The following is a 15943-nucleotide window of genomic DNA, read 5'->3' as shown; positions in this document are numbered from 1 at the left end:
TAAAATAATACTCTTGTAGTCTCATTCAGACTTTAAAGAGTCTAAAATATATTTGTATATATAAAAACTAAATAAAAATTATAAATATAAAAAAGTTTCAAACAACTAGCTGGACCCATCGTGCCACACTTGGCACTCCTTGGTTTACAGCAAATACCATGTAATATCCCGGCGGCGCCACCTTCCCGTCCGGCGGTGCTGTACATCCGATCCTATATTTACCGGCATCATCGGGAATCGCGCTCGTTACTTTCAATTTCACAAGCCTTTGCCCTTGTGAAAACGAATGTGTTGAAAATGGAGCACTCGCTAAATTCACTTCAATAATCCCAACCACCGGCAGTTCCACCGTCACCGCCACCCCAAAATCCTCACCGTATTTGAGCTTTTCCGGCGATTCCACTATTACTGGTCGGAGATTTGCTCTGTCTGCTGATAAATACTCCGGAGAAAACGCTTCGATCCTTAATTCCGTCGGAAATTCCACCGCGAACTTGTAAAAAAAATGTGGGTTGCTTCCGGCAAGTAAGATCCGACCGTCCGGAAGCAAATTGGCTGTGGAGTGATACATTCTTGGAACTGTACCGGGATTCAAAGTCATGAATCGGAGTCCTAAGGGTTCGTTTGGTCTGTATAAAACTGGGTTTAAACATGGATTTGAAGCCATTTCGAAACCTTGAGTTCCTGCTTGAGCTCCATTAATGATAAGAATTTCTCCGGTTGGTAACATCACCATATCACCCATGATTCTCGCAAAGGGCATATCTTCCATTTCCCAAACTGGGTTTTCTCCGGTCGCTTCAATTCTACCGCAACTCCCATGTGCAGGGGTATCTGTGCTCCTCTGTAAATAAGCCCCAAATTGAGCTCCACCACAAATAACAATGGTGGCAGAAGAATAATCCTCTGTTAGCGCCAACATAGCTGATGATCCTGCTGATGGGTAGTTTCTTGGACCACCGTCAAGTATTGGGTAATCTCTTACTATTTTATTCGCCGTAAAATCATACATAACCGCTTTATTGTTGGCGAAAATGAAGAGATGTCCATTGGGTAGCAAATGAACATAAGGATAAAGATTATCATGTTGTTTATCTTCAGCTTGAGTTAAGAAAGGGAATTCAACCGCTCCGGTTTCTCTCGGTGGAAAATACTCGACACTACTAGCAGCACGGCCGCCGACAATTATGATTTCTCCGGTGGGTAATATCTGATTAGTGGAATACCATCTTCCTTCTGAAAGCTGAACATTTTGAAGTTCTTCCCAATCACAAACAGAGCTAGAAGATTCACACGGAGTGAATTTCCTGAATTTCCGGAACCCATCAAGATCACCGCCGGTATGAAGAAGCGTACCGTCGGGGAGAAATTGACCAGAAGAACACCAAGTGTCGGTGAGGATCATAAGAGGTCGAACTGAATTCGTTTCCAAATCAAGAAGAACAGAGTGAGCATAACAGTCTTTTTTCAAAATGGGGTCATTGGGATCGTTACGGCAATGGTGGGGAGGGAGTCTTTTCCGGGAAGGACCGATGTCGGTGCGGTCGAGGAGTACAACGGTGTTGTAATGGGTGACGGCGGTGTGCATGGAAGCAATTCCGGCGTCAGGGACAAGGAGTTCCCACGTGCCGGGGAGGTCGGCACGTGAGGGAACGGTGAAGAAATGGATAAGGAAGATGAAGAAGAAGAGGAATAGAAAGTTCGAAGTCGTCATTAGACTGAGTTGAGTTGAGCTGAAGTTGAAAGAGTGTTGGTGTCAATGTCTAAATACACCAAAAAACAGAGTATGAGGATTTTATGAGTTAATGACTTAATGACTTACTAAAAAACAGAGCATATGTCATAAAGTATATACTCTCCCTCTCTTTTACAAAGAAAGATTTCCTTTCCTTTTTAGTTAGTTTAAAAAAGAATGACCTTTTTCTTTTTTTGGTAACATTTTACTTTTTGCTTTCCACGTGGCATGTTTAAGACCACAAGATTAAGGGCAATTTTGTACATTTGACATAACTTTAATTTAGGACCACAAGATTCAAAAGTCTTCTTTATTTACTTAAATTTCGTGCCAAGTCAAACCATATGTATTTAGTATTCATTTTATGAGTTAATGACTTAATGACTTACTAAAAAACAGAGCATATGTCATAAAGTATATATTACTTTATTTAGATGTTTGGATTATGTCATTAAAGAACTTAAATATATAGTAATAAATATTGTGTTTTATTATATTAGGTAAGAGATTAATTACTATCTACCCATGTTGGACAAGAAAATTATATATGGAAAATACTTTTTAATATATTCATATGTTGTTAATATTTAAATAAAAATATAAGAAGAGTATTATATGGTAAATTGAATTCTAAATTAATTATACAAGTTTGTTTAGGATTTTTACTTTGAATTACCAAAAAAAAATTTAAAAATTCTTTCAAGCTTTGTTCGTCATTATTTTCATGCTGCCTCTCCAACAACACCATTGAAGCAATTGACATACATTATTGAAGCAATTTGAGACAATTATCAATGATAACTTTTTTCTCATAAAAAAACTATTTATAACTTATTCGAATCATAAGCTGACATTTAATTGAAATAGATCAAATTTGAATGGCTAAAGCAACATAAATTTTGTTAGCTCGTACATTCAAGCTTGTCAACATGTTAATTAGATTGCAGATCATATAAGATAAAAGCCCAATATTAGCTAAATCAAGAAATTGAGATAGGTTTTGGTCTCAAACAAATCTAAAATTTAATTCAATTTCAAAAACTAGTTCAGGAATTACTCGACATCAAGTCCCTCATCCCACCATTGATTGTGACTCAACAATATCGTTACTTTTAATGTCTATAGAAAAGGAGGCACTTTATTAAGAGCTAATATAATATGTGTAATTGATATTCTCTTAACATTCTTTGGCATCGGCATCTAATCATGACAATATGTATTGAGTTCACAGAGGTGTGACAAATAAAGCAGAAAGTTAAGATTTTTGCTTTGATGTTCAATATGTCACATATAGGGGTGGAGAGAAAGGGGGATTTTGCTTTATGGCTATTGTAAGAACACTGTATAGGAAAGCATGGAATGTAGCATGTGGTTATGTAATGCAATGTTTGGCCAAAAAGAAAGGATATGTAGTAAAAGGAATGGACTCTATTTAATGGAGTAAAGATATCAAACATTAGTTGGGATGAAGGGTGATACCAATCCATTCATAATTAAAGATCTCGGGTTTGAGTCTTGACAATGGAACAAATCCATTTGGGAGCATCATATCCAAATATAGACCATGCAGTGCGCGATTCAAATTTTGTTGGATGTCTAATGCGTCTCTGGACACTGAATGGAAAAAAGAAAGAAGATGTATTGAATGTATCTTAATGCTTTTATTGTGTATTGGCTTCCATGTGAAGAAAATGATACCTTTCCTTTTTAACCATTTCTTACTTTAGCTTTCATGACTTTTAATTGCTAAATTTCTACTTTCTTTTGATATTTGATATTTCTATTTGTTAATATCTCATGTCCCATTTGCAGCCAATGCTAATCCCATCATGGCAATTAGCTAGAGCTATCACCTGCCCTACTTATCACATTCTTGGAAGTAGAATAGGACCACAAATTTGAGTTTATACAGATCAACTAACAATTTTATCCAATTGAATGTTTGTTAACTTGGATTTTATAGAAAATGTGTTTTCATCTTTAAATAGAACATAGTGAATGATTTTTCAAACATGTTAGTTGGTTACAATCCAACTCTACAAGAGATAACATCACCATATCTTACTTGCAAATTAGTTGAGTCCAAATCAGTTGGCAGTTCCATTCAATGGTAATTGTTGAGCCTATGACCAAGCTCACGAGTAGCCTGAGTCAGAGTTATGATCGAACATGACGCTTGTTTAGTGAACTTAGTTAAGAAATAAAGTCACGCCCTTGCTATCAACTACTCAGATAAGACTTTTCGTTCTTACTACGTGCTCCTTGGGTACTAATTTTTGCACCTCCATCAAACGTTGTAAAGTTAATTAGTAATTACTTTGGCATATGATTAGTGAAAGAGAAACTTCCATCACCATGATGATTTCTCCTAATTTAGCTACAGATTAACACAACGATCTTTTTTTTTCTTCAAATAATCTACATTATTATTTTCAGTTGGGACTTGGGACACTAGCTCATGGAAGAGAAATAATAATTACAAGTAGCAAATTATACACAGCAAAATTCTTACATAATATATATCTTGAAATGATAAAGCCAGCATTTGTTTCCACCAACACGACAATAAGATAAGTGAACACATACACCACAGCTAAGCAAAACCAAAAACAAGCATTACAAGTAAGTTATGTGGCGTTTGACTATGTTTTATTGTGAAATTTGAAAAAAATAGTTTTTACTTTCAGAAGTGAAAATATATCCTCATTTGTTTGAGCAACTTTTAAACATACGTCCTCATTAGTTTGAGCAACTTTTAAACATATGTCCTCGTTAGTTTTAGCAACTTATATGGGACGGAAAAAAAAAACATACGAAATGAAAATGAAAGAAATTAGAATCTGTCAAATGAATTACCACCTAAAATTCTATAAAATAAGGATATATAAAAGTTGACGTTAATATTTAACACCAAGCACCAGTGGTCTAGTGGTAGAATAGTACCCTGCCACGGTACAGACCCGGGTTCGATTCCAGGCTGGTGCATTTTTTATTTTTTACAGATTTTTTTTTTTGCGTCTTTAATTGCTTTCCTAGTTTTGATCATTATAATATATGATTAAGCACATTTAGCTTCGATAATCTTAAGTGACATAAACCTTTAATCATTAAATGTTTAGTTGCCATATATTACGTTAAATTTGTATTGTTATTTTATATTTGAAGGTAATATTTTTTTAAAAAAGTAATCTAAATATAAAATGCTCTGACTGTAACACTTTTTATTTCTTTACAGAACTTTTTTTTGCGTTTTCAATTGCTTTCCTAATTTTGATCATTATAATATATGATTAAGCATATTTAGCTTCGATAATCTTAAGTGAAATAAACTTTTAATCATTAAAATGCTTAGTTACCATATATTACGTTAAATTTGTATTGTTATTTTATATTTGAAGGTAATATTTTTTTTTAAAAAGTAATCTAAATACAAAATGCTCTAAATGTAACATTAGGTGTAGATATAATATGATATGATATTGAAAACTTTGGTTTGATAGTTTTGATTATGATGTTTTGTGATTCGGTATATAAATAATCATAATTCGTTCAACGTCAACTTATATATACTACTCATATAATAAGAATTACGACTTTGACTTTTCAATAAAAGGAACGTCTTAATTATATCAAACTAACACTTTACACGCGTAGAAATATTAAAAGTAAAGTACAAACAATTTTCTTCTCTAATCAACTACATTTCAATCAAAATAGAGTAGTCAAATTTCAAAGTTTTAACAACGTTAGTCCATTCTCTATTAGATACAAAATAAAATAACATTATATGAAATATGATACTTAATTGATATTAAATATCATAATATCGAAAATTTGGATTTGAATATATGATAATTTGGTACTCTTTCAAAGTATGCACACCCCTAAAAATGGACAAAGGCCACTTCTTCATTACGTGAAGGTTAAATATGTGCATTGAACTATCATTAAGGACTAAAAGTTACGATTATTATTTCCTCTGTTTAAAAAGGAATGACCTGCTTTGACTTGACACGGAGTTTATGAAAAGAAAGAAGACTTTTTGATCTTGTGGTTCTAAATTAAAGTTATGTCAAATGTTTCAAAATGCGCTTTAATCTTGTGGCCTCAAACATGTCATGTGAAAAGTTAAAAGTTAAAGTGTTGCAAAAACAGAAAAGGGATCATTCTTTTTTAAACAGATTAAAAAGGAATTTGGGTCATTCTTTTTGAAAAAGAATGAGTAAAATAATTAAGGTCAAATAAAATCCAATTCTTCAAATACTCCATTTCGTGACCTTAAAACACTAGCTTCCATAAATCCTAATTGCAGCTAACTATAAGCATCTTAAGAAGGGTGCTAATGAAGATTGGTTTACTATTTCGAAAAAGATTCAAAATTTTATGTTATTTTAGTGTGTATTTTGCTTATTGATGTAATTGAGACTGGGTTTTGTTTTGTTTGAGCAACTAATACATTAAACAGAGGAATTTGTTGTTATGGCAGCTGATACATTAAACAGGTAGTTGTTTTGTTTCAGCAACTAAATTTTCATTCCCGCTAAGAATAAAATTTTGGTTCTGATTTATTTGTAGCGACTCATATGAAGTCGCCTCTAAATAAATACTTGTCGCCACTAATAGGATCTTTTGAAAATTAAAAAACATGAAAAAGTAAGAGCAGAAGCGCGACTTCTTATATATTAGATGGTGCGCGCATGGGCCTATATTTATCTATTTGTATTTTGTATAGAATTATGTTATAATGCAAATTTAGAAATTTAAAAAACATTTATTGATTAATAGTGGCATGGGTTAATTCTATCTATATAGACACATACATTATATCCTCTGTACTGCTAAGTGAAGCATCTTGTTTGAACGGTTGGTATAGACACACATCGATGATTCAAGACTATTTGTTGTGAATCAAGTCGACTTTGTACGGGCCTATGTGTTAGGAATTTTGAATGAGACTGATTTATATGGAATTATTGGGCCGAGTAATATGCTAGAGAGTTTTATATGGGATCCAGGCCCAATTAGCTATTGTTAAAAAGGTCTAGGGATTTGAAAGAACGGTTATGCAAATTATATCAGAACTTTGGCTTTCAATTATCTCTCATCCCCTTTCTCTGTTCTAGTATCTCATCCCCTTCTAGTTACCTTCTTCTATGTTGATCTATCCGTAATTAGTGTGTTATTACTTTGTTGTGTGTATTAAACGTTGTAATGTGTATCTAGTAAATATTATATATCAGTGTTTGTGTTGGGAATCAAGTTTATTTCATTGGTGCTTTGATCCAGAGGTCTCTCAAATGGAGGACCATAGAGTACTCAAGGATTTCGTTGATGATTCAATACGAGAAATAAAGGATTCTATCTGTAAAGATCTCACAAAATTTCGTTCGATGTTGCTGGAGGTTTTGGGGGGAAAGGCTACATCTTTTGAACCCCAAAATACAGTTACAAATGCAAAATTATGGCAGTTTCGAGGCAAGAATCCGGAGGCTTGGATAGTCCAAGCAAAGAATTATTTCGATTTCCATAAAATTGAGGAAGATCAGAAGCTTAACGTGGCATCGTTCTACCTTGATGGTGAAGCATTGAAATGTTACCAATGGCTATTTAGAAATAATCAACTAATTGATTGGCCGCATTTTGCTGATAAGGTGAGAATTCGATTTAAACAAAAAGGATTTGAGTCCACGGGAGGGAGATTCGCTAATTTCGAACATGTAACATATGTGACAGAGTACCAAAATTGTTGTGAGGATAGCCCCAGTGAATCAAGTTTACTATTCCCAAGTCACACATATGTTCATCCACAATGGAGAAACATAACCAATTCATTTTTATCGCAATATAAAGGTGAACAATCAGAATGCAAAAGCAATACCAATGCACACAAGGTGTTCGATGAATCATCTGATAGGCACAAAGATGCAAATTCTCTCTGTACATCCAGTAAGCCTATTGAATTTTTCATTACCCCTAATGATCTGGTAAGTTTTGTTTCCAAAATTGAAAATAGTTGTGGTGATGATGTTGAAAATGAAGACAAGAATGATGAAGAGGAAATTGTAACCATCAGAAACAAACCTATAGAATTTGTGATTGCAAATGCAAACAAGCCTTCATTCTGGATTGATTCTATAGTATCTACTACATGTGACCTTTCCATGTTTGATAAATGCAAAGCTTTAGATGATCGTTGGAATCAATTGTTTGCTTACCCTGTCAGGCTTGCTCAACGTTGGAAGGAGATGCCTTCTATTTCTTACACTTTCAATTATGCCAAACTTATGAGCAAAGTTACTAATGATGGTCGGAACTGGAACTATGTTGGCTGCTCTATTATTTTAGCCTTGGACATGCGTCCTGAACTTGTTGAATGTGAGGGTTATGATCTTAAATGTTTGGGGTCTTAAAGTAATTTAGTTGGAAAGGGTATATTTTACATGTATGGGATCCTGGAATACATCGGCAGTTTGTGAAGTTAAACAATTTGAATACTGGCATTTTGTTCCACATCCAAACTCAAGATGTTCTTGTGAATATAAAGCAACTTAAGAGACCTATTTGCGTATTAACTGTGCATCAGCGAGAATCCTTCCTTGTTGGTGTTGGAATTGAAAAGTGGATGGTGTGTCACTGGAATTCTCAGAAAGTAGATCACCAACAACTATTTGAAATCTTCGAACAAGAACATGAGCATGTTCTTGCAAAGTGGACGACAGAGCGATGTGGTAAATATAGATGGGTTGAAGATTTGGATGGTAATAATAAAATTAAATGCAATATGTGTCGTATAGTTGTCCAGCAAGAATTCCAAGGAGTGAGCAATGCTCAGAATCTTACTTCATGGTTCTATCTAGCATGTGCAAAACTTGAATTTAAAAAAAGTTATTGCTTTTATCCAACCCCTTGTGGTATATTAATGGCAAGTGCTAATGCCTTTCTCTGGACCTATGTTACATTTGTATGGTCTCAGCTTGAAGTTGCTTATCATAATGTGGATACAATGATGAACCACATTAACCAGTACATCAGTGTATTGACTAAAAACGAAATGGAAGCAACATTGTCATTGGAATTCCTGTCAGTCTGTATTGATGTATTTCCAATTACAGCATATGCAAATGTTGATGAGAATGTCATATTTAATATTGCCTTAGTCAAGTGGCTATTGATATATTTCCTCCAAAGGATTGATCAGGAAGATAAAGAAGATACAATACTTGTTAAAGCAACTTTTAACACATATCCAGGTCTTAACAAGTTTGCCGTAATAATATCAATATTGTTCTACCCGAACCTTGAGGACAAGGTTCTTATTGAGGATGGGAGTATTGTTGTGAATCAAGTCGACTTTGTACGGGCCTATGTGTTAGGAATTTTGAATGAGACTGATTTATATGGAATTATTGGGCCGAGTTATAATATGCTGGAGAGTTTTATATGGGATCCAGGCCCAATTAGCTATTGTTAAAAAAGGTCTAGGGATTAGAAAGAACGGTTATGCAAATTATATCAAAGCTTTGGCTTTCAGTTATCTCTCATCCCCTTTCTTTGTTCTAGTATCTCATCCCCTTCTAGTTACCTTCTTCTATGTTGATCTATCCGTAATTAGTGTGTTATTACTTTTTTGTGTGTATTAAACGTTGTAATGTGTATCCAGTAAATATTATATCAGTGTTTGTGTTGGGAATCGAGTTTATTTCAGTATTTATATATGCAAAGTAGCAACGATCATTGACAGTCATTTAGTTGTTCATAATTGTCTGTATTCGTGTGACGCCAAGCTTAACAAAAACCTGAAAAGACATAAATGAACATCCAGTAAAGCATGAATATGGTAAGCGCATATCAAACTCCAGACAATCATACAAAGGGAAAACAACTCATTGTGAAATTAAAACACAAAATGAAGGTTGATGTTCACTCTCTCTCACTTTCAGAGATTGCTAGATTGGAATACGAACAAAAATTCTTGAACAAGAAAATTGGATAAGAAGTTAATAAATTCTTCTATTTAACATAAAGAAACATAAGTTGTTAAGTTGTGAATGAAGCTATAGGCTGACAAATTCTTGAATAAGGAACTTGTTTCTGATTCATCATGAAGCAATATATATTCTCTTATTTTCTTGTTTGTCAATCCTAGTCAATTGAGAGCTAATGAGTTAGTCTTCAACTGAAACAACAATATGACTATGTGATGCACATTGGTCTACTTAATATTGAGTTGACACAAAAAAAACAATTAGAACCAAAAGGACAGCAGAGAAAACATGATATATCACTTCTATCATCTTTTCAAATCCCCGCCACCATATACTGACATACAGCCACAAGGAGAGGCATGTAGGTAAGTTCTTTGTGGATTAATGGAGGACTATAAGGATATATAGATTCCCTTAGTCAACAAATTCAGTGAAGTCTCAAATAATTGTGTTTCCAATGCATTACTAAATTGAAAGAAAGAGTTAAAGGATTTCATTTTTCAAAGGTAAAGAGCAATGGAAAGTAAAGAGAAAAATAGTTACTCGATCCAAAATTAGAAACCTGGAGGTCACCCCAAGTATCCATTATCAAATTTTCAGGCTACACGAGAAAATGAGAATTTAATTTTTATACACTGACAATGTGCAACTCTTTTACATCAACATTGTCACCATATATAAGTTAAAATCCACAAAAAAAAAAAGAATGTAGGATGGACGTAACAAAAATAGATACAGGACCAAAAAGATTATCTTGTGTGTGTCGTTGGAGTTGGGGGTCGGAGTAGTAAACATTTTTTTTTTTGAGGCGTTGGAGTTGGGGGTGGGGGGGGGTGGAGTGGGGTCTAGGGAGAGGGGTGAAGAGTATTTTTTGCTTTTGAAGCTTTTTTTAACATGATCTCTATAATAATATAGGTAAATATGGATATCCATATTATCCATTGGGTAACTTATTTTTACCCATTTAAAATATGAGTCGAGTCAAGTATTTTATCCATTTTTATTTAACTAGTTTTCGATCGACTCATATTCGACTCGACCCGCTCGTTTGTCACTCCTAGTTATGGTTAAAAAATCAAATCGAACCGCAATTCGAACCAAACCAATTAAAAAAGCCGATATTTGGTTTAGTTGGTTAGGTTGGATTTAAATTTTGAAAACCTATATTATTTGGTTTGGTTATGATTTTACAAAGAAAAAACCGCAAAAATAACCAAACCAAATCGATAAATTAGATATATAAATTTTATAATTATTCATAAATAAAAATAAAAATATTTTGTTAAATTTTAATTAACTTGAATCTTTAACTTTACCATTTTTTCTCAAACCCAACACTTAAATTTTAGCCCTACTATTACAATCCTAAGTCGAAGTCCATTAAAATCCTTTATTTTAGTCATTACCTATCCTATCTCACATAAGGTAGTCACATTTTCTCTTAATTGAATCACTTTGTTCGTGTAATAATAACTCTAGTATTACTTAATTGAACCGATAGTAGTTTTCATGTGGATTGTTAATGTACTAGGTATTCATGTCTATCGAGATACGTATGTCCTTAAATTTTTTTATTACTTTTTGATAGAAAAAAACAGAAAAACCGAACCAAACCGACAATAACCAAATCGACGATTATGTTTTTCGTTTGGTTTGGTTTGATTTTAGAAATTTAAAAAACGACTAGATTGGTTTGGTTTTGATTTTAACCAATAACCGATCCAAATCGAACCACGAACACCCCTAGGGGTAAAACTTACGCACACCGGATGCAGGGCCGGCTCTATGCTTGGGAAAATAAGGCTTTTGCCTTAGGCCCCTAAATTTTGAGGGCCTCAAATTTTTTGTCAAAAATAAATTATGTGTTAAAAAATTTTAAAGAAAAAATTGATTATTTATGATAAAAAGTATATTCTTTTAAAAAATATATTATTTTATCCACTTTAATATTTTTGTACTTTGTTAAAAATAAGAATTAATAGTGAAAAGTGTTGAACAAAGTGAATTACAAATTCTTTTTTATTTCGTTTTAAATTTTAGTTTCAAGCATTTCTACAAGCATATTAAAATGAGGTATACCAAGTCATCAACTTCTTGAGTCAAATTCTATGGTTCTAATTCTTATCTTTATTTAATATTTGTCTAACGTATTACTTATAGAATTATGTTAACAATTCATATAATAATTGCCTCACTGAGAGGATATTTTTCAATGTTGAGTTGATAAAATCTTACTTAAAACTAATAACTGAAAAAATAATATTAAAGACTAATAATTTTCATTTAAATAGTGTAAGAATTTTTTTTTTTGAATAAATACGTATATGAAGTTTGTTTATATTTTAGGCCTCAAATTAAAATTTCGCTTTAGGCCCCCAATTACGTTGTGCCGCCCCTGACCGGATGTATACACCAATCCAATACATGCATGTTATGTGTTTAAATTTATAGTTCATTTTACTTAACTTTAATTAATTAACATGTGATTTACTTCATTAAATCACGTAATAATAAAAGTTGCAATAATTTGGTGTATGCGGGTAAGTTTTTTCCACCCCAAGCTCTAACTAATGATTTCACCTTTGTTTTCTCGAATTTAACATCTAACCTCTTTACCCATTTGAAAATCTACATGAATATTGAGAATTTCGCACAAAAACAGTCTGACGCTCAACCTCTCAGCCTCCGATAAAATTGAGTAATAACCTCCGTCTTAACAATACTCTTAGTAAGCTGAAACTTAATTTTCTACATTTTGTTGTTTTTATTGTGATTTTTAGTTGGTATTATGTTTTATTTGGGTGAAACTTTCAAAGGCTTTTTGTGGTTTTGGGATATGAATTTTGGGTCATATTTTCACACTAAAAGTCAAGCATGATTGTTGCTATATGTATTAGTTTGGTGTCAATCTTTTAATTTGATAGATCTTGTTGCGGATTTAATTGCCCTGGTATGGAGCTAGAGAAATGCATATCTTGTCCATTCTTCTTTTGATTCTTAAATTTTTGTTAAGTGCTGAAATTTCTGGTCTAATCTCAAATTTTGTGTGCTTCATCTTCATATAAGGGGTAGCTATCTTAATATTATCATATTCTAATTTTATGTTGTGTATACTGTCAAGTATGGAATGAGCTTTATAGATGAAATAAGCCCTCTCAAAGTAGTTTGCAAATGTTGACGTAGTATCAAGTTTGCCCACTTTAATATCTGAAACTATAAATTTAGCCTGTACCATTGACTTGAGTGATTCAAATTATTTATCATTAATTGCATATCTCAGAATATAAGTTGCTGATGATTCCGAATTGATTTTATCATATGTATGCCTAGATGGTTATTCTTAAGTGATTGTAGTTAGAAAATTTGTGTGTCCAACTAACATGATGCCTAGTTCCTATTATTTGATAGATAATAGGAAAAGTACATGTGATTTTATTGTCTACTTGATTAATGACGGATATGTGTGCTGTTAACTGTTCCACTTTCCTTTGTGCAAATTTGCTTGGCATAACTAGTTTCTAGTTTTTCAATTAGTCATATTTATTTTAAAGAATTATGTTTCCTAGTGTTATGTTTCAAACATTCATTATTTGTTTTCCTTAACTAGAGTTTAATGCTGTTAATGCATCTAGTCAATAAATATTTACAGTATTTTCTTTAAAGTTAATAGACAATAAAATATATCCCCTACATTATTCATTCCTTTTTTTTTATGAAAAGATCTGTTGAGCAGTGGCTTGGGAAATAAGACAACACTTGATGGGAATTGGGGAGTAGTAATATATACCTGATCAAAACTTTAATCCATCCCGGGAATAGCTCTTTGTAGGTGCTTGATATAATTATTGGGCGTAGGATTATGAGTTGGAGATCATCCATGATGTGTTCCAAAAGAATCTCTCTTATTGCTGTTGTGAATGATGAGTATGTGTTTGGCCATCCATGTAGCCTTACCATAAAGAGTTCAGTTGTTGCAACAGAGTTTACAATTATATCTATTTCTCTACATATGCATATGTCATCTTTCATCTTAGAGTTTACAATTATGGCAGTTAACTTACTCTTAGTATATACTAACATCTCATATTCAGGGAAGCATGCCGAGATTGTTGAATGCACATCTGATGTTATTTTTCCTTTTATCATTTTAATGTTTAACTCTTGATACTTCCCCTTAATTATATGTTATGTTTCAGACAATGAACGGATTTTCTGTGAGTTGTAAATGACGTTAGAAGAGGAGTGTGCACATGTGAAAGTAGAGGTAGAGAAGAGGATTCAAGAACAATGTTGATTTCATGACCATAATGCAACAAGTAAGGCACTCTTAATGTTGATGTGTCCTTCCTTCCCTTTTTGAAATTCTTCTTACTTGCTTCCAATCTACTTTGCATCTTCTACTCCTCTAATTTTCATCATTTGGATGGGAAAGTTATATGCTTATTGTGTACTTCTGGCGTGATTGTAAATTATTCATTCTCTTATATACTACTGAATCATGTAAATTTTGCTATCCACATATTTTCAACAACAACTTCCACCATGCTATTTTTGGATAACTATGTTTCCAGGTCAAATCCTATATATATGTACTAAGTATAGATAAAAGCTGCAACGCACAGAAGATCAAAATGAAATGTCTTAGTCTTTTATTTTTTTGGTGTAAAAGAAGATGGTGGGGAGGTAGTAACTCTAGTTGATTTTATAGGCAAATTGTAAAACTTTTTAGTTTTTGTGTAGAATGATCTTTTGTGAATATTTACTTTCTCAAAAAAAAAAAAAAAAGTACTAGATAAAGTTAGATATATATTATATAATTCTTTCTCTCAACTCATCAGAAGGCATACCATCTTAACTCTAGACCTGTTAATCTCATCATGCTTGTGGAATTTGAGCACAACTATTTAATGAACAATTATGTAAGTTCATTTGTTTGTGTTTTAGATTTTACCACAAAGATGGTGTGCAATGTTCTTGAAATATGACATCTAGCTTATGATAACTTGAATGTGCCTGAATAGGGACAGGGTTCTTAAACAATGGTGTAGATCAAAGCAAAGTTTCAAGGCACTTAATATTTTGTTTTTCGGGTCATGTGTATATTTGTACAATGATATATTGTAATTAACTTTTTAATAATTGAAGTATTTATAAAATTCGGCTTTAAAAATGCATTCAGTGTTTGTTGAATAAATGCTCGTAATATTGGTTGTCAAGTGATGGAAATAAATATTTATATGAATTTAGTACGTTTTCACAGGAAAATCTATAATAATTTTGGTCATTGTAATTGTTGAATATTTAAGTTTTAGTGGCGACAAAATCTTTTTACAAATACTTTAGTGGCGCTGTACGTTTGCAGCCACTGATACTTTAATCTATTTTGTGGCGACCTAAGTCGCTACTAAATGTTGCTCTATAGTAGCGATAGAGGGTTGCCACTGGGGGTGTCAAATGGGAGGGTTGTGTTGAAATTGGAGATACTAAAATGGGTTGAAATATAAATCGGGTTGGGTCTTGACCTGCCCAAGTTTAGTTTGGGCTCAAATGGGTTGGGTTCAAATGGGCTAAAAAACGGGTTGGGTCTTGACCCGATTAATCTCAATAATTTTAACATAGTGATATTTAACTTTTATAATCAAAATGCAAATTTCAGGTCAAGATTTTTTTTTTTTGAAAAAGTAACAAATGGATAGATAAATCCTAAAAGATGTTAAATAGATAATAATTCATACCTTTAATATAGAAGCGTATCTTAGTAAAGAGTTTTAAAACGGGTTGAAATTGGAGAATTTTTTTTTAAAAAAAAAACAAATTTACCGCTAGATAGTGTCTAGTGGTCTTTTATTAACTGTCTAGCGGTCTTTTATTAAACATAAAAAATATCAATAGGGACAAGTACAAGCAAGGGGGGTTAGGCCTTACCTTACTAATCCTAATGAAGTACCTAACTTCTGCTACCTAACAAGCATGAAGAAAATAAGAGCTAGAGAGAACTAAGTATTTTCTGATCATCACAGAGTTTGTAATACACTTCATGATGATATTACAAATGAGGATGCTTAAATAATGTAAAAATATGTCAATCAAGAAGAAAGTTGAGTTACCAGCCTCAAACTTTCTATTACTAAAGTATGAATTAAAAAAGATTGATTGCCCATCAAAAGTAACTTGAAGTATTTTTCTCTTGTCTTCTTCTTCAAACCTATCCAACAACACTTGA

The 15943-nt window shown here is 32.8% G+C and overlaps 1 protein-coding gene and 1 long non-coding RNA gene across 2 annotated transcripts; one reads left to right on the top strand and one right to left on the bottom strand.

Moving 5' to 3' along the window:
* LOC102594566 (galactose oxidase) lies at window positions 1–1856 on the bottom strand. The gene has a single exon (XM_006349426.2). It carries the CDS (start codon window positions 1712–1714, stop codon window positions 98–100), a length of 1617 nt encoding a protein of 538 aa, XP_006349488.1. The 5' UTR covers window positions 1715–1856; the 3' UTR covers window positions 1–97.
* A 10489-nt stretch (window positions 1857–12345) lies between these two features.
* Window positions 12346–14876, top strand: LOC107060960 (uncharacterized). Its single transcript, XR_001473665.1, has 3 exons — window positions 12346–12418; window positions 13917–14036; window positions 14742–14876. It is a non-coding gene; the product is annotated as an uncharacterized lncRNA (long non-coding RNA).
* Window positions 14877–15943: the final 1067 nt, after the last annotated feature.

Source organism: Solanum tuberosum, unplaced genomic scaffold, assembly GCF_000226075.1.
Source record: "Solanum tuberosum cultivar DM 1-3 516 R44 unplaced genomic scaffold, SolTub_3.0 scf00106, whole genome shotgun sequence".
NCBI classification, from domain to species: domain Eukaryota; kingdom Viridiplantae; phylum Streptophyta; class Magnoliopsida; order Solanales; family Solanaceae; genus Solanum; species Solanum tuberosum.
Note: the sequence above shows the minus strand (reverse complement) of the source record. Positions and strands in the feature narration are given on the sequence as shown.